General features: G+C 50.7%; 7 protein-coding genes across 7 annotated transcripts; 5 read left to right on the top strand and 2 right to left on the bottom strand.

The window, feature by feature from the left end:
* Positions 1-1,471: 1,471 nt before the first annotated feature.
* Positions 1,472-2,398, bottom strand: BO79DRAFT_196640 (short-chain dehydrogenase/reductase; the record flags this gene model as incomplete). The annotated part of the gene is made up of 2 exons (XM_025681217.1): positions 2,140-2,398; positions 1,472-2,088 (listed from the first exon to the last, which is right to left on the bottom strand). Exons 1-2 carry the CDS (start codon positions 2,354-2,356, stop codon positions 1,472-1,474), a joined length of 834 nt encoding a protein of 277 aa, XP_025538728.1. The 5' UTR covers positions 2,357-2,398.
* Positions 2,399-3,092: 694 nt separating this feature from the next.
* Positions 3,093-4,326, top strand: BO79DRAFT_288199 (uncharacterized protein; the record flags this gene model as incomplete). Its single annotated transcript, XM_025688660.1, has 2 exons — positions 3,093-3,434; positions 3,499-4,326. Exons 1-2 carry the CDS (start codon positions 3,357-3,359, stop codon positions 4,324-4,326), a joined length of 906 nt encoding a protein of 301 aa, XP_025538727.1. The 5' UTR covers positions 3,093-3,356.
* An 807-nt stretch (positions 4,327-5,133) lies between these two features.
* Positions 5,134-6,644, top strand: BO79DRAFT_209583 (thiolase family protein). Its single transcript, XM_025682631.1, has one exon. It carries the CDS (start codon positions 5,256-5,258, stop codon positions 6,495-6,497), a length of 1,242 nt encoding a protein of 413 aa, XP_025538726.1. The 5' UTR covers positions 5,134-5,255; the 3' UTR covers positions 6,498-6,644.
* Positions 6,645-7,012: 368 nt separating this feature from the next.
* BO79DRAFT_196633 (mitochondrial 54S ribosomal mL50 protein) lies at positions 7,013-8,514 on the top strand. Its single transcript, XM_025681216.1, has 3 exons — positions 7,013-7,488; positions 7,578-8,028; positions 8,094-8,514. The coding sequence occupies exons 1-3, from the start codon at positions 7,058-7,060 to the stop codon at positions 8,367-8,369; spliced, it is 1,158 nt and encodes a 385-aa protein (XP_025538725.1). The 5' UTR covers positions 7,013-7,057; the 3' UTR covers positions 8,370-8,514.
* A 51-nt stretch (positions 8,515-8,565) lies between these two features.
* On the bottom strand, positions 8,566-9,816 carry BO79DRAFT_196629 (uncharacterized protein). The gene is made up of 3 exons (XM_025681215.1): positions 9,775-9,816; positions 9,223-9,700; positions 8,566-9,167 (listed from the first exon to the last, which is right to left on the bottom strand). Exons 1-3 carry the CDS (start codon positions 9,792-9,794, stop codon positions 8,700-8,702), a joined length of 966 nt encoding a protein of 321 aa, XP_025538724.1. The 5' UTR covers positions 9,795-9,816; the 3' UTR covers positions 8,566-8,699.
* A 222-nt stretch (positions 9,817-10,038) lies between these two features.
* On the top strand, positions 10,039-12,067 carry BO79DRAFT_174891 (putative protein kinase C substrate). The gene is made up of 3 exons (XM_025679767.1): positions 10,039-10,192; positions 10,319-11,266; positions 11,323-12,067. The coding sequence occupies exons 1-3, from the start codon at positions 10,084-10,086 to the stop codon at positions 11,970-11,972; spliced, it is 1,707 nt and encodes a 568-aa protein (XP_025538723.1). The 5' UTR covers positions 10,039-10,083; the 3' UTR covers positions 11,973-12,067.
* Positions 12,068-15,596: 3,529 nt separating this feature from the next.
* Positions 15,597-17,111, top strand: BO79DRAFT_238316 (GFA family protein). Its single transcript, XM_025684798.1, has 2 exons — positions 15,597-15,818; positions 15,954-17,111. The coding sequence occupies exon 2, from the start codon at positions 16,048-16,050 to the stop codon at positions 17,098-17,100; it is 1,053 nt and encodes a 350-aa protein (XP_025538722.1). The 5' UTR covers positions 15,597-15,818; positions 15,954-16,047; the 3' UTR covers positions 17,101-17,111.
* Positions 17,112-17,268: the final 157 nt, after the last annotated feature.

Genomic DNA, 17,268 nt, shown 5'->3' with positions numbered 1-17,268 from the left:
GTGAGCCATTGTAGCGTAGGTTCGTGTCGGGATTCTAGACTTTCGCCTGCATTTGATCACATAATCTGGATAGTTTAGTCTTCCTGATGCATGAGATCATCCGATAAACGATTGCGGTCCACAAGTACGAGGCCTGTGTGATAAGCTTCGTATCTCTCGAATCGTCTTGTTGAGTACTCCGTCCGGAGAATTGAACCACCTTAGGGGGGGTATGGGATGGACGGCTATGCATGCAGGGTCATATGTACTCCATAGTAACACTGCCTATCGAGTGAGCCCGCTTCGTACGGGGTAAGGACCTCCACATCAGCGGGCCTTTGTCGAAACTGCTGGGCAGTTCGATCACTGTCAGCCAAGCAACGAGTAAGCAATGCGCATAGCCATGCATGCGGCTTATTCTGTCTTCGGCTGAGCCTCGCATGTTATTTGCTTTAATTGGATACGCCCAGTCACACAGTACTAGGATGGGACATGCTGTATGTCGCTCAATTAACTTTCAACAAGCACCATTCCTGCGAGACTGCCCGGCTCCTAGCTGAGTATAGTGTTAGGCTTGACGACCCCATGGGGCAAACTTGGTGCGAGTATCCCCACGAAGGGGAAGTTGGGAGGCCAGTAACTCGCCCACCTTGTATGGTAACAAGCCCCTGTATGTACCCCATGTTGAGCTAGACGTAAAACAGAGTGGCCCTGGGCGGCAGTTCCCGTGTGGACCTGGGGAATTGACCGTTAGACCGTAGATCTACTCGATCTAATCAATTTGCATTCTGAATCCCTCCACTGGAGAACCATTACCACGGCTTGAGGGGAAGGGCTCCGATCTCAGTGGACTCTGACTGGACCTATGGTCGAGCTTGCAAAGGAAAACGGCGAGTCAGACAGATCCTGTGGGTCTTCAGGGATGCTTCAGCTAGATTTTAAGAACTCAGAATGACCAAGAAGTGTTGGTAGCCAGTCGAAAATTCGTGTTGGGGGGGTGTTGAGGCATCCTGAGCCGGAATAGCGTTTTAGACCGGCTCGCGTGTAATCGCTTTGCCGCCCACTCACCGAGTCGAGGGAAGAACGCTTCCCCATCACGGCCGACCCCCAGCCCCTTCATCCCCACAGAATTGCCCTTACTGGGTTTCCCTGCATGCAGCCTGGTGTCGGTGCCTTAAAAACCAGAATACACACTAGGATAATTAAGGTGCTTTCCGTGGCCCACTGTGTCCAAAACTGCTGCTACGGAAAATCAGCTAAGATGCTCGTATTGAAACCTGTATCTGGTATGGTCCCAGCACTTACCACTCTCAAGCATTGTGCTGTTCATCTCAAACTCATAAATCTCGCTCCACACCTTGACTGACCGCAACTCCACATACGAGATTAAAAAGAGAAATAAAGGAAATCACAAGTGTGTCAAGGAAATCGGTCCGATACATGGCGCACAAAGACCCAAGGCATGCATTTTCTATTTTATCATTCACATCTTTCAAGGCAAAACCTCCTCTCCCTTCCAATCCCAACAGCGGCCCCGCCCATCGGAGTCACCGGTCTGCATACCACATAGATGCTGTAATAGCTTCACCGCAGATTCTTCTGGCTGCAACATATGCCTGCCGTCCCAGTAATCTTTCGTGAAATCAGTCTGGACTGTCCCGGGATGCAACGCCACCGCAAAAGCTCGATCTCTGCTCTGTGACCGCAAATACAGATCGAAAGTCTTGGTCAGCTGAAAGACGGAGGCTTTGCTAGCACGGTATGAATACCAGCCCCCTGTTGCATTATCCGATATGGACCCAACTCGTGCGGCCATCATCGCGTAGATCGCATGCGATGGAAGTTTCCACGGCCGCTGTACATGTGCCAACAAAGATTCGTCCGCAAAGGTTGCAGACGACTTCGTTGGCAAGAAGGGTGCCAAGTGCTTCATCAGAAGCATAGGACCAAGAGCATTGACTTGGAAGCTGTGCAGAGCATTGGCAGCATCAATCTGCGTCGGCGACTTCTCCACATGCAGAACGCCAGGTACGGTGATTGCAATACGCAGGGGAGTCTGTGGAAATTCTTCTCGTATCTGTGCAGCCATGGCGTGTATGGTTGCCTCATCTAAGACATTGTTCAGGACCAGAACGCATGAGGGGATGATGTACTCAGTACCAGTCACGTCAACTTCAAAGACTCTTAGCCTCTCTTCCGCCTTTCCAGTCTCATCATTGACTTGCTCCAGTAAGATTTTACGGAGTTGTCCGGTGTCTCTCCGCGCAGTCGCAATAACGGGGAGGTCCGTGTTGGACAGCAGCTGTCGCGCAAAGGCGAATCCTAGTCCTTTCGAAGCCGGAGTGACGAGGGCGAACCCACTTTTTGCAGGTGACATTTGAATGGCACGAATTTGATTGCATATATTAGGAACTGAGCTACCAAGACGAGAGAGACTGAGTCCACATGGAGGATTATTCTGAAGGTCGAAGGTTGAAGCCTAGATTTCCGTGACGTCATGCACATGGCTGGGACTTTGTACTTTGTACAAAGTATGAATTTTCAATCTGATGGCTGTCCGATGGCTGGAAAAACAGGTGCCTTCGGTGTATATACATCTGTTCGCAAAGTAAAACACCATTGTTTGTCCGAGCGTAAGCTGGCGAGTGTTGTTGGTCGCAGACAGCATCAGATGCATGGGTAGGTTCTAGACGGACTACTACTAAGCCTACGGAGTTTAAAATCGTCTTGCTTTATTAGCCAATAATTGCACAAGAAGGCTTCTGAAAAAGCTATTGGACTGGTGTATTTACTATTTGCAATAGGATAATACATATGTGAAAATGTCAACAAATACATACTTGGTACTCTACGAGTAATTGTCTTCCCCATCACCGACGAGAGAAAGTTGTAACTAGAAAGAATTTACTCTCAAGGTACCTGATACATCCGCAGCGGTATTGATCAGTAGTAATCGGACTGAATCCGTAACATGTGACGGTACCAACCGTACGGCGCTAAACCCCGGCTGGACATTGAGCGATAAGTCCCGGTCTTTGCTGCGATGATCCATCCACGTTCCAGCTCCGGTTTCTTTGATTCTTCAACTACTTACTAGTGTGACTCCATGCATGCTTTGGACCAGTTATTCAGCGTGCTGCATAGCCATGGCCTGTCATCTTATTAATTACTAGCCTCCTTTTCTATATTACTTGCTTCCTCATTGGAGCCCCTATTCTCATACGCGTGTTGCTTTCCACATTCCTACGGAGTAGATTCATCAGACTCAATGTGACCTTGACCCTGGCTCGAATCACACTCACCGCAATACTCTGTTTAACCAACTCCAGATTTTGGTCTCCACTGCCCTCTTTGTACGGCCTGGCGCCTAAAGCGCCATGTACGCATTTTCCACCAAGCGCCAGAGAGACCAGGAACAAGAGGACTTCGATGGAAATGTGTTCCGCGAGACAAAGGTCCGTGAATTTGAGACTGAAGGACCCCTGCTATTCTCGTCCCGCAACTAATGGTAGTCAACAGAAACACAGGTCTCTTCCTCTCCGCGCGTCCCCAAGTGCCCTCCAGTTTTCTTCCCTCCCACAAAGCAACCGGCTTGCATCTGGCTTCGGTTTCTCGACTCTGACCCCAGTGGAATCCTCAGACGATGACAAGGAGGATAATGGTGCTGACAAATTTGCCCATCATGGTTCGACACAACCTCGGGATCAGCCATTACCATCAGAACAAGGGTGTATTCCTATAATGAGTGCAAGCATGGATATTGATAACGGAAAAGACGCCCAATGTTCGACCAATAATGTTGAACATTCCAACCCGGGATCTGTCGCTGGATATAGCAATTACAGTCTCCAGCCGTCGCCGATCCCACATAGTCTTGTTGACCAGTCGTTGGTTATAAGCGAAGAGCCGACTACACACTCTACGGAAGGGAACACACCTGCCCCAAGAAGTCCCGTCGTAAGAGACATGGTGCAAAACTCTACATCATATACGTCGCAGGGCGTCTCTAGAGGTCCGTACGCGAGTCATGACAGGGTCTGGTGGTGCGGCCAACGCCTCCCCAGTCCGGTCAGTGACAATGGCGACGCCATGGCGATCAGCAGCAAAGACTCTGTGAGCGACGCTGATATGACATACATGTCCCAGCCAGCGTCTCCGCCACCATGGTATTCAGAAACTACGCCAGATGTGTTACAGCCGGCGGGTTCGATGGGCAGCTTGAAACGGGAGCAACATATTCCCTCTTCCTCGAAGAAGAAGGCAGCGATTTCCATGGGCTACCGAGCGGATTGCGACAAATGTCGGCGCAGGGTCCCAGGTCATTACAGTCACATCATCCGTCACTGACACACTTATCCCTTTCTGTTCCTTTGCTGTTTTCTTTATTTGTTCTGCTTGATTCTTATCACTTGACGAGTTCATGATACCAGGCGCTATGGAAGGAATGCACAGGGAAAGGCGGCTGTGCTGTTTTTACTATGATACCAACGGTTTTCGGGATTGTGGGGCTTTATTAACATGACTTGCATTGTAGATGCGACCAGTTGGGACGGAGGACTGGTTCGAATGTATCGGAAGAATCAAAGCTTATCCTTCGATAATGCATATTATTGTCTTTTCTCAGCCTTGGGGAGCATTTGACGGCGAATATCTCCCTCAATAATAGAGTTCGGGCTATGAATCAGGGCCTGCTGTCAACTAGTGACTAGTTCATTAGTTGATGGTGTTTTCCGAGCTGCCCTTCCGATCTGGCTGACATAAGCGTCCGCATCCGATGGCGGAAGAGCAGGTGACTGGCACCGGATGTCTTTGTCGGACATCAATCCGACAGAGATAGAGAGAGAGAGAGCTACACTTATATTGGACACTGGAGATTATTTGATGGTCGACAGGATGTAGTGATCTTCGAAGGTTGACATTGTAAGATTGTTCTCCGGACACACATCCCCAATCAGAATCTCAAGCAGAAGACGGGGAAACCCCCAGACCGGGACTGCCGACGACTCCACAATTTCCCAATTTTGCCTTCGTCCAGAGTCCTCCGCGGCAGTGCGCTTAGCCGATCTTCATTGCCGGTAGTTCGAAGCCAGCGTGCAACTGGCTCAGTCCGTACGCGAGCCATCCCGAGCCCCGGAATCCCTTCGGGTGGCTATATTTTGATATAAGTATGTTGCCGGGCCCCGGTTTTCAACCGGGGCGAAGCGAAAGTCGAGATCCTCTCCTTCCATTCCTCCCTGTGTCTCTTGCTTGATTCAGCAGTCGAAATATCCGTCATCATGGCCTCTCCAATTCCTCGAGGCCTGCGCCAGGTCCTCCAGAAGTCTCCCTCGGACATTGTCATTCTTTCTTCCCTCCGTACCCCGGTTACTCGTGCGAAGAAGGGCGGTTTCAAGGACGCCTATCCCGAAGAGCTGCTCGCTCACGTCCTCCGGGCCACTTTGGAGGCGAACCCGAACCTCGACCCTGCTCTCATTGACGATGTCGCCATCGGTTCCGTTCTCCAGGAACTCGGTGGTGCGAAGGCTGGCCGTATGGCTCAGATCCACGCCGGCTTCCCCCACAGCGTGCCTTTCCACACGATCAACAGACAGTGCTCCTCCGGTCTGGCTGCTATCTCCACAATTGGAAACGGAATCCGCTCTGGAGCGATTAACATTGGTGTCGGTGGTGGAATGGAGTCCATGACCAGAAACTATGGCTCCCGCGCCATCCCCACCGTTCTCTGGCCCGAGCTGAAGGAGTCTCACTCCCAGGACTCCCGCGACTGCATCATGCCCATGGGTATCACCTCCGAGAACGTCGCTTCGCGCTACGGCATCTCCCGTGCTGACCAGGACGCGTTCGCTGCCGAGTCCCACAAGAAGGCTACTGCCGCCCAGAACGCCGGTCTGTTCGACAAGGAAATCATCCCCGTCAAGACCCTCTCCTATGACCCCGAGAACCCCGATGCTCCTCCCAAGGAGATCACCGTCACCAAGGATGACGGTATCCGCCCCAACATCTCGGTTGAGAAGATGGCTAGCCTGAAGCCCGCTTTCTCTCCCACCGGTGCTAGTACCGCTGGAAACAGCTCCCAGGTCAGCGACGGTGCCGCTGCCGCTCTTCTCATGCGCCGTTCGACCGCCACCGAGCTCGGCCTGACCTCTCAGATCCAGGGCCGCTGGGTTGGTACTGCCGTTGCGGGCTGTGCTCCCGACGAGATGGGTGTCGGTCCCGCGGTTGCTATCCCCAAGCTCCTCCAGCAGCTTGACATGACCGTCTCGGACGTTAACGTCTGGGAAATCAACGAGGCTTTCGCCTCCCAGGCCCTGTACTCTATCCGCAAGCTGGGTATTGACGAGGCCAAGGTCAACCCCAAGGGTGGTGCCATTGCTATTGGTCACCCTCTCGGTGCCACCGGTGCCAGACAGCTTGCCACTCTGCTGCCTGAGATGGAGCGCACCGGCCAGGAAGTCGGCGTTGTGAGCATGTGCATTGGCACTGGTATGGGCATGGCTGGTATGTTCGTCCGGGAGTAAAGGATGAGCATAACAAAAAGCAGAAACAAAATTTGGGGCGTTTCCTTCTTGTACAGGTTATAGCGACTTTATTTATTATGATATCAGCGTAGAGACGCATGTAAATACATACACGCACAAATACTATTTATACCCTGTATGAAGACTTATATCTCCAGAACGATATTCAACAGACTATCTGCATAAACATACCGTTGCTAGCATTAATGACTACTTGAGGGACAAGCATAGATTCAGCGATGCAAATTGACATACTGATACTCCTCCTACAAAGGGATGACAGACATTTCAAGGGATATAGAAGCGGGAACAAAGTAGACCCGAGAAGCCCCTTCCTCAACAGTACTCTGTACAACTTGAAAATATCCAATCCTATAGTCCCGTGTAAAAGTATACTACCAAATAACTCCCGACCGCCAAGCCCCATCCATCCCAAGCACGCTCCCATCACGTGACCTCCCCGGCCGGAACCTCACCACCGCGAAACTTTTCGAACCCCCATCACCTCCGTCCGGGCACCCGCCAGCAAAACCCGCAACCCACCCCAATTGCACAGCACCATGCGACCGTCCGTGCGATTGCTGAGCCTCGACGTCCAGGGCGCCTCGCGGACCCTGTACGTTTGCTCAGTATGCAGAAACGAGGCGCGGCCGCGGCCAATTGTCGCCCGGCAATTCCTTCGCCATGCTTCCAACACACCGCTGAGTGAGCGAGTGAGACGCAGACTCTGGGGTACGGATAACCCGCCGGGATTGAAGGATCCATATGGAGAGAGTTTGCTTGAGAAGAGGTTCGGGAAGGCGAAGGCCCAGCCGGAGGGCGAGACGGAGGTGGTGAATGCGGCGGAAGCGGCACCTGAGGCTGAGGCTATTGATCAGTTGGAGCCTGGGGTTGACTATGAGCCTGCGACGACGTGGGAGGGGTTGGAGCGTGTGGGTCATTTGGGAGGTTGGAAGAATGTTCCTCGGGCTGAGGCTGATCGGGTTGGGACGTAAGTTGTTGTTCTTCTTCCGCATGGTTTTGGATTACGCGGGTTTGGGGGTTGTTTTTGGCTAATTGGTTTATTTGTTTGATGGATAGGTTCGGTCTCAAGAAGAAACTCCGCAAACAGGGTCCCCTGTCTCTTGCTGCGCATCAGGCCGCTGTTGAAATCTGTCTGATGCATGCGCTGAACAAGCCGTTGACGAGCGTCTGCAACGTCACCGAACATGACAAGGCCGTTTTTAAGATGATCTGGAAGACTAAGATCGTGCCTAATGAGGCTGGCAGCTGGGGCAGCGCGCTGGACTACCACAACAAGCAGGCTAAGGAGGCCCTCGTTTACATCTTCGAGCAGATCGGTGGTAGTCAGCCCGAGGCTGTGGAGCAGCAGCAGGCTGCTGAAGAGACCGCCGAGGTCGAGGAGTTCGAGGAGGCCGCTTGGGAGGGTGAGGAAGAGGAGGCCTCTAAGGTTCCTTTCTTCGGATACCAGGATGCTCGTGATAAGGGATTCCTGACTTTGTCTTTGGAGGATCAGGAGACGAAGTTTGCTGTTAGTTTTCCCTCTACTATTTTATTTGCTGTGCAGACAGTCGCTGACATTCCTTTTTTGAATAGTTCCTCAAGAGATTCTCCCAGCTGAGCGGCCACTTCTTCCCCGACAACATCGTCCACCAGATCACCACCGTCAAACAGGCCATCGACTACGTCCAGGGTCAATTGAACCCCAAGCCTAAGAAGCTCGCTGAAATTCTGGAGCACAATGACCGGCTCCAGTCCCTGCCCAACATCAAGGTCTTCTCGAAGAGACAGACCCGTTTGCACCGCGATGACGAGATGGGCCGGAGGAAGATCATTGAAGCCGAGCTTCGTTCCAGAGGACTCCTTGCATAGACTGATTGCATGGCATACATATCTTGCAGGTTTGTTTGGTTGGCTGGCTGGCTCAAAGATTATCTATCTCTAGTTCTTGTAGCATGTTATATCTAGTACGAAATTTTGCTGTACAATAGGAATTGACGTCTTTTTTTGTTCATTGGCTTTAATACAGATCGCAGCGAGATCTATCATAAATGGCTAGCATTTTAGTGTATCTCAAGCGTAATATAATATAGTGAAATAGAAAAGACCGGTTCCGTAGCCGGACCTGAACCCCCATACGCCCGATGAAATAACACCCAGATATTTGTATAGAAAATGCAAGAGCACAACCACCTCCAACAATTACTTCCTAGCTGCCGCAGGAAGACTAAATCCCCTCGTCATAAAGTCCGTATTCTTGGCATGGGCGTCCTTAGACTCCTTCGTGAAAAGACTGCTGATGTTGTCACTAGTCCCCAACATCTTCCGCCGCTTTTTCTTCTCGTTTTCCTCTTCCAGCACCCGCTGTGTCAACAACGCAGTAGCGGCATTTTTGATACCACTCGAGCCGCCTGGCGTGGGTGTAGATGTGTTGCTCCGACTGGCAGTGGCACTTGAAGATTTCTCTGCGGGCTTTGATTCCTTGCCCGCATCCGTCGCATCACCATTCGCGGCGTTCTTCTTGCGCTTCTTTGAGCCGGGGGCTTTCTTCAGCGAGTGCGTGAGACCTTGCTCGGCGAGCTTGTGTCCACGCTCAATGAGCTGCTGCTTATCGGTCTCCTTGGTCGGGAGGATGGGGATCACATTGTCGGCGGTGTATGGCTCGTCGCACTGGAGGTCATTAATACCAACACCAAAAAGCAAAGTATAGGATGAGATAACATACCTGCAGACACTTATCCCCCTTGAGTTGGCGAATCGCCTCCTCCGAGAAAACATGACCGCACGGCACCAAATAAACCGACTTGACATTCGGACCCAACTGCTTCGCCGTGACGGGACAGATCCACCCCTCACGCCTGTCCTGCTTTCCAGAGGCGGGATGGGCTTCGCGCTCTGTGTCGACTTCGAACTTCAGCTCCACGACATCCCGGAGTCCCTTTACCCGTCTGCAGAGGATCTCTTCGCAATCGGCCTTCGAGCTGATGCCGTCGGTTTCGTCGCCGGGGAGAAGGAATCTGAGAATGGCGTCTTTATTGTAGAGGTTCCCGACGCAGTCGGAGACAATGGGTCGCATTAATTGGTTGTGCGATATCGGACACGTCGTCCAGGAGTGTTCTTGTTGTTCGCGCTGCGCTTCTTTTACTTGCGCTGTGCTGGGGTTGCGGGCCGCTTCGCGGACGAGCTCGCGACGGGTTGGGATACTGATGGTGTGGGTGGTTAGTTTTGAGCTCTTTGGTAGACTGGGAGGGTGTGTAAGAGTGTTTTTTGAGCATACCTGCCACCATCATTACCCATGTTGTCGCTGCGAAGTGCTATGGTAAGTAGTTGTGAATGAGAAATGAATGCGACTTGTTGCGGGCTCGCCACTCATTTACAGAAACAGCGGCAGGCCGATAAGGAGCTGAGTCAGCGAGCCCCAGAATGGGCGGGAGATTATCACCAGCTGGCCAGAAGCTCTCTCCGCATTCCTGGTGATGGATTGATTTGATTTATTGATTGATTGCTTTTTTTCTTGTTCTCGCTAGTTTGTCCTCTAGTGCCCCTACACAGCATTGGTGAGGAGCTCAATGCTGCCACTGCCACCATGATACTTCCTCAGGGATCGCTCTTCTTGGTGAGCATTGCTGCTTGCTCGACCGTCGTGGCTGCGGCGGGTGATGCCTCCTCTCGTCCCCGGGGTGTTAGTCCCGAATGTAAGTGCCATCTATATATCTAGGCTGAGGTCGTGCCACGCACACCCATTTTACCTCAGGCTGCATCCTCGTCATTCAATCATGATCTGTTGCATTGCTCGTGCTAATTGGTTTCGTCTTTGACAGTCGCCAAGTTCTACAAAGACACCACCACCTTCACGTGCATTTCCCACCCGGCCATCCAAATTCCCTTCTCCGCCGTGAACGATGATTACTGTGACTGCCCGGATGGCAGTGATGAGCCTGGCACCTCTGCCTGCGCGTTCCTGTCCCGCAACTCCGCCCTAACGCCGGGTGAGCGCCCCGGCAGCGACGATCTCGAGCTGGCATCCGCCCTGCCGGGATTCTACTGCAAGAACAAGGGCCACAAGCCCGGCTACGTCCCTTTCCAGCGGGTCAATGACGGCATCTGCGACTACGAGCTCTGTTGCGACGGCAGTGACGAGTGGGCCCGCGTTGGCGGCACCAAGTGTGAAGACAAGTGCAAGGAGATCGGTAAGGAATGGCGGAAGAAGGAGGAGAAGAGACAGAAGTCTATGACTGCGGCTTTGAGAAAGAAGAAGGATCTGCTCGTGGAGGCTGGTAGACAGCAGAAGGAGGTCGAGGACAGTATCAAGCGTCTGGAAGTGGAGATTCAGGCCCAGGAGCTGAAGGTCAATGATCTTCAGGCGGAGCTGGAGGAGGTGGAGAAGCAGGAAGCGAGCAAGGTTGTGAAGGGCAAGGCGGCGGGCAAGGTCAATGTGCTTGCTGGGTTGGCTAAGAGCCGGGTCGAGGAACTTCGGAACGCCCTGGTGGACGTTCGCAAGGAGCGTGACGATACCCGTGCCCGTGTCAAGGAGCTTGAAGAGATCTTGTCTAAGTTCAAGGTGGAATACAACCCCAACTTCAACGACGAGGGTGTTAAGCGCGCTGTGCGCAGCTGGGAAGACTACGCCGCTAAGGGCACTCTTGAGGGCGCTGTGAACAACGCTCAGGACCGTGATTTGGATGAAATTGCTAAGCCCGATAATGAGAAGGCGGGCATCAACTGGGAGCAGTGGGAGAATGAAGAGGATGGGTGTGAGGCTGGTCTTGGTATGTGATCTATGCTAATAGGGGCCATCGAGTTCCCGCGCTAACATCATATTTAGTCTACCAGCTGGCAGCCTACCTTCCGCCTTCCCTGGTTGAGTTCATTGAAGGCAAGGTGCTCTTCGTCAGAGGCCTCTTGGAAGATAACGGAATCCTACCCAAGGCGGCCGAGACGTCTACGTCTGAGTCCAAGGTTGTGTCGGAAGCACGCGAAGCCGTGAAGTCAGCGGAGAAGGAGCTTGAGAACAAGCAGAAACAGCTGAAGGATCACAGGTCCGATCTTGAGACGGACTATGGCGTCGGGTCCATCTTCCGTGCTCTCAAGGGTGTCTGCATCTCCAAGGACTCGGGTGAGTACACGTATGAGCACTGCTTCCTGGACCAGACGAAGCAGATCCCGAAGAAGGGCGGCGGATCCACACGCATGGGCAAGTACACCGGCATTGGATCCATCAGTGTCGATGTGCTCAACGAGGCGGGCGAGATTGTCCCTGAAGACAGGGTCACACTTCAGTACACCAACGGACAAGGCTGCTGGAATGGACCAGCCCGCTCGACGACGGTCATCTTGACATGCGGCGAAGAGGACGCGATCCTGAAGGTGGCGGAAGATGAGAAGTGCGTGTACTCGATGCATGTCACGTCGCCGGCTGTGTGTCCCGGAGGCGATGAGGGCGCAGCCGCCCCGAACCGCAAGGATGAGCTGTGAGCGGCGATGGAACCATGTTCAGGGTTATATTAGAGCGCTACAATTTTATAGGTTTTGCTTATTCGAATTGCATACGCAGCATCTGCTGTACTGACACTATACATGAAGCTACTGACCTAGTGGCCTAGCATTGATTAGGCAGCTGCTAATTAGCAGAACCGCTGATTAGCGGATGGCATCGGAGTATCTTCTGGAGGTTATCAGTATCCCGGGCTCCCAATCCCTGGTGTAGCCGACCAGGGAGTAGTGTCCTTTTGACGCAGCAGACAGGATCAGATAGGTCCGTCTGACCTGATGAGATTTTCCCATCCTGCAATCCCAACAATACAGTAGACGCAGTAAAAACTTGGTGTAGCAACCCCACAACCCTCAACACCGGTCAGACGATGCTGCAAGCAACTCACTTTGTCGGCTCGCCTCGTCTATCGACAAACCCCATACCAACCAGGCAATGATAAGCAGGTGGAATAATCGTAACGATGCTGCTTGGTTGTTTGGGTGTTGCTTCTCTAGTATTTCTCTCGACCCATAGTATCGAAGTATACCCCGCCCGTGGGGCTGCTGATTAGTTGGTGGTGACTGCGAACGAACCTTCTTTTCACTTTTCTCTTACTTTATTCTACCTTTTCTCTGATTAGCGCGCCTTTCGCGGCTGGGGATACTACTACTACGTATCTACTTAAGTTTGCCTTCTCAGGCAAGCTGGGAATTCAGGGTTCCACTTTTTCCGGGGCCTGCCACGATCGAGGGTTTTGAAACACCTGGTGGGGGGAGAAAAAAAGACTCATTCTCCATCGCTAAAAGAGGTAAATGGAGCAAGACATCACTTTGAATGAAGTTAGTAGGGAAGTTTAGATACGAGGTATAATCAGTATAATCATACCATGATCGTCCTGGAAGCAGCAGGGCATGTACAGTGGTGGAGTCTGTGGATGGAGGGGTTGCCATTAACCATTATCACTACCAGCATAGATACTAGTTGTACATAAGACATGTCCCAGTTCTGGCTACATCCTCTACATGCAGTGATGGTTATCACAAACAAACAATTAGAATAGATATGTAGAAAATGTGTCAGAGAGGAAGTGGAATATGATCTCACCGATACGGGTCCCCCACCCATCAAAGCAAAGTAAAGCAAAGCAAACCCCTCCTACATCTCCGACTTGCTGCCTCACTTTGCTTTGCCTTTTTTGACTCCACCTCCACCACACCCTCCTACTTCTCCTCCTGATTCAACGTGGCATGATAGCTTCCCAGCATCTTAGTTGCAGGACCACACCATATTATTGACCGATTGGTCGTTGATCTGCTTCCCTTCCCAACTTGCCCCCACCTTGGCCATAGTAGACCAAACATCATCGGTCTACATGCTCAGGACTAGGTTTCCAGCCAGGGCACTTTCGGAATCAAGACAGAAGAAAATAAACCGGCGAGCAAGCGGGGATAGTAGTGACCAGGATGTCCCATGCTTGTTACTGGTAAATTAACGCAGTGGCCTGTTTCATCTACTCACCTTTTCTTTATAGGGCATTTATCTATTCATAGAGGAATGGGTGGTATGGATATCATCCATGCACACAACACACTACTAGTAGTGATAGTAACGAGTACAAGTACAAACAAGTAAAATAGAAACAAGAAAATACAATCCAAAGTCCCTAGTACAAGTGACTCCTACCAAACCATGCTCACCCACGCCTCGCTGCAGCAAGCAAAAGTAAACTTGGACCCAGTCATCTATAGCACTAATCCACCTCCACCTGCAGTTGAAATATATGGAGTACACTACTACAACTGTGGATCACAACAAGTAGTAGTACGTACCCATCGTGTATCCACTACAACTCAAAACCGATTATCCCCATCCGTCACCTGGCAGATTCTTATTCCAGGGATGGATGGATAGGATGGGTTGAGGAGGGGCAAAAAGTAAAGCAAAGCAAAGCAAACAGTCGTACAGCATAGCATTTGTTGCTCTTCAAGAAAAGCATATAAAGACCCTCCTTTATCCCACATCCTCGCTCTCTTTTTATTATCGCTCATCCACTGCTGTCAGTTCATTACGAAGTATACTTCACTTAGTTCTTCTCAAATACTTTCATAGTATATATACATACTACTACCCTACCTATCACCATGGCCCCCTGCGAGTGCAAGTGCTGCTCTGGCAGCTGCAACTCCTGCTCTTGCGCTAACTGCAAGGTGTGTACTCATCCTCGAATACTATATTCCATCTTAGCCATGAGAGGACAGTATGGATGTGGAAAGAGATCTAACAATAGTCCCCTACTATAGCACTAAACAAACCAACCCCAATACATTTATACTATGACAACAACGTCTCGTTCTTTTCTATATTCGCTTCGCTTCGACTCGCCACGCCTCGCATAGTTTGCCATCGTTGAAATAATACAGAGAAAAAAACAGATGTCGAGTGCAGGTGTCTTGCTCGCTATTATCATGATTATTATGGCTTCTTCGACTTCGATGCGACTGTTGAATCATTAGGGGAGTGGGGGGATAAGGGCCATCGGTGTAGGGGAGATTGGTTCTGGTTACATAGTGGTATGGGTGATGAGGTTATGAATTTTACTTATATTGTGATGTTTTGAGTGTTCAGACCTATATATTTTTTGGATTATATTATTTCAATGGTTTACTTGACTTATTGATTGAGATATTGCTTTCTTTGGGATTGTTGGTATTGGTGTAGATTTTATTAGTAGTCGGGGATTGGGGTACAAGAGGGTTCTTAATTATGCCAACTGATTTTGTAGGTTGATCTCTACCAGGTCGGGATATTTGCAATTGTTGCTATTATATTTGTTTCTTGATTGTGTATGTATAGCTACCAAGTGATCACTTATTCTTCTACTGGTAACTGCTTTAAACTAGCTTGAAGACTATAACATGTCTAATATACCATGTACGATAGAGTTCAAGAAACCGAGCCATGAAGAGGGGTCAGCAGGACATACTACATGCATGATGCTATGACCACTAGCATTTTCGTATTTTATCACATGTCTCTTACTGTGTAGTATCTACGTTTATTTGTTATCTAGACATGACATATTAAGATGGTGGAACAAGACATAGGACAATCAGCGTAGCATCTTCTGTTACTACTCCATGAGATCTAGACTCAGATAGGTACAAGCAGGTCGTCCTCCGATTCTATTCGTATAGCCCTTACAGAGCGAGATGTTTATTTCTGTATGATAAGGAATAGATATATCAGTATGGTTGTCAACAAGTAGTAGTAAGTTAGAATGTGGAAACGTACGGGGCACTGGCACTGGCCGGCGGGGCACTGGCAAGAGGCGCCGCAGCTGCAACCGTGGTCGTTACCTGTCGGTCATTGAGGTTAGCAACCTTGTATACCATACCCAGGTAATAGCAGAATATTAGAAGAGTCATTTCAAGCACGAGTATTCGCCAGGACAAGGATAGTGATGCGTAAAAGCAAACATCAAACAGATTCAAGTCCCATTTATCCGTACCCCGCACTAATAAACAAACAAAACAAGGGTACTTAAATGAGGGCTAAGCAAACCACCTACCCATGATGACTGGTTTTAAAGACGAGGGAAAAGTCTTTTAGATTTGGAGTCAAAAGGACAAAAAGTCTTCTTTTCCTTGGAGATTGGAAAGAAAAGTGGTCAGAGTGGCAGTGATTTGGGAAGACGGGAAGAAAAGAGAGAGCGGGGTATTTATAGTTAAGTTGCGAGGGTCTTAGCGGGTCTCAACTTGAGCACATTTCTGCACCTCGTCTCCAGTCACCATCCGCCATTCAATTCCCTGACTGGATACTACTAGTATTCAATCTTCCTGTTGCTGCAGGTTGGTCGTAAGCTCTTTTCTATGCTTGCCCAAGAGGATGATGCAGCAGGGCAGACGCATGCATGCATTACTAACTACATCATTGTCTTTTACTCTTGTTTTCTCTCCCAGCTAACATGATCCTGACCCAAATAGTAAATGAGCCTGCAGCTGAGATGGATTAACAGTACTACTACTCTACTGTGAAATAAACCCACTTACTTCCATCGCTATTGGCCAGCCCTCAAACATGCAGGAAGACAAAGTGACACCCATTTCTTGCCTGTGCGGAGGTGTGGCACAGGAAATCGAGCTGAAGCAATCCACCGACCATTCGGCACTCAATTTCTGTCATTGCACCGCCTGTCGCACGGTCACCGGAATGCTGTGCTCGACATACTACCTCCTGCAGGCGAAGCCAGAGAGCCTTGACAGCCTCCAGGAGTACCAGGAAGCTGATTGCATAAGCCGCTATTTCTGTAAGACCTGTGGCGCTCATGTCTTTTCCCATTCGAAACACACAGGGCAATTCTTTGTTGCAGCCGGACTGCTGGCGGGGAGACTACCCCCAACCAAATCTATACGGCATTGGCGGGCTGCCGAGACGCGTGATGGTGGCCTGACACCCTTTCTCTCTGGACAGCCAGAAGAACCGGCTCCAGCATGTTGGCTACGCACGGTTGCCAGCAACCAAGCAAGCCAGTCCGAGGCCGGACTCGAGCCCTCGTCCCGGTATCCGGACGAGCTACTTGCCCGTTGTCATTGCGGGGGTGTTGAATTCTATATCACGCGGCCCGATTCTTCATCCACCAAGCCGACTTCCCCGTGGTCTGATCTGCTTGCGCCGTATCATTCACAGTCCTCAAGCAATCCCCAGGACGTGAAGTGGTGGCTGCAGGATGACAATACTAAGTATCTGGCGGGCACCTGCGCCTGTCCATCGTGTCGCCTAGCCAGCGGTTTCCCTATTCAGCCATGGGCGTTTATTCCTCTATCGAATATTTACAATAAGGATAAGGTGCCGCTGGCATTTGGCGCCGGCACGATGCGACAGTACAAGAGTTCCCCAGGTGTCTACCGCGAGTTCTGCGGCCGCTGCGGCGCATCCATCTTCTGGCATGACGACGAAAGACCATTGTTGATAGATGTGAGTGTTGGCCTACTTCGAGCAGAAGAGGGTTCTAGGGCCAGTGGGTGGTTGAAATGGGCCACACAGAGAGTAAGTTTTGCGGAGATGGCAGCAGATAAGGCCTTGATCAAACACCTGCAGAATGGACTGAAGGAATTTGGGGACAGAGCTTGAATGCAGAGCCGTTTAAATTATGCTTGTCATTCCGTACGTAAACAGCAGGTTTATCTAGATAAATCACTTGTAGTAACTATAGTTAATGGGCCGGCGGCGATAAGCAAAAAGTGGGATGGAGGGCTATCCTCACCGCCTTCCCAACGCAGCCCAAGACGTTCATTCCGC

This window comes from Aspergillus costaricaensis (genome assembly GCF_003184835.1).
Source record: "Aspergillus costaricaensis CBS 115574 unplaced genomic scaffold BO79scaffold_19, whole genome shotgun sequence".
Classification (NCBI taxonomy): domain Eukaryota; kingdom Fungi; phylum Ascomycota; class Eurotiomycetes; order Eurotiales; family Aspergillaceae; genus Aspergillus; species Aspergillus costaricensis.
Note: the sequence above shows the minus strand (reverse complement) of the source record. Positions and strands in the feature narration are given on the sequence as shown.

Excerpts from the sequence above, each read along its gene's own strand:
- BO79DRAFT_209583 (XM_025682631.1), top strand. The coding sequence starts at position 5,256 with ATGGCCTCTCCAATTCCTCGAGGCCTGCGCCAGGTCCTCCAGAAGTCT.
- BO79DRAFT_196633 (XM_025681216.1), top strand. The coding sequence starts at position 7,058 with ATGCGACCGTCCGTGCGATTGCTGAGCCTCGACGTCCAGGGCGCCTCG. Across the intron at positions 7,489-7,577 it reads GAGGCTGATCGGGTTGGGAC|GTTCGGTCTCAAGAAGAAAC; the intron begins GTAAGTTGTTGT and ends TTTGATGGATAG. Across the intron at positions 8,029-8,093 it reads ATCAGGAGACGAAGTTTGCT|TTCCTCAAGAGATTCTCCCA; the intron begins GTTAGTTTTCCC and ends TTTTTTGAATAG.
- BO79DRAFT_196629 (XM_025681215.1), bottom strand. The coding sequence starts at position 9,794 with ATGGGTAATGATGGTGGCAG. Across the intron at positions 9,701-9,774 it reads ATGGGTAATGATGGTGGCAG|TATCCCAACCCGTCGCGAGC; the intron begins GTATGCTCAAAA and ends CCACACCATCAG. Across the intron at positions 9,168-9,222 it reads AGGGGGATAAGTGTCTGCAG|TGCGACGAGCCATACACCGC; the intron begins GTATGTTATCTC and ends AATGACCTCCAG.
- BO79DRAFT_174891 (XM_025679767.1), top strand. The coding sequence starts at position 10,084 with ATGATACTTCCTCAGGGATCGCTCTTCTTGGTGAGCATTGCTGCTTGC. Across the intron at positions 10,193-10,318 it reads CCGGGGTGTTAGTCCCGAAT|TCGCCAAGTTCTACAAAGAC; the intron begins GTAAGTGCCATC and ends CGTCTTTGACAG. Across the intron at positions 11,267-11,322 it reads TGGGTGTGAGGCTGGTCTTG|TCTACCAGCTGGCAGCCTAC; the intron begins GTATGTGATCTA and ends CATCATATTTAG.
- BO79DRAFT_238316 (XM_025684798.1), top strand. The coding sequence starts at position 16,048 with ATGCAGGAAGACAAAGTGACACCCATTTCTTGCCTGTGCGGAGGTGTG.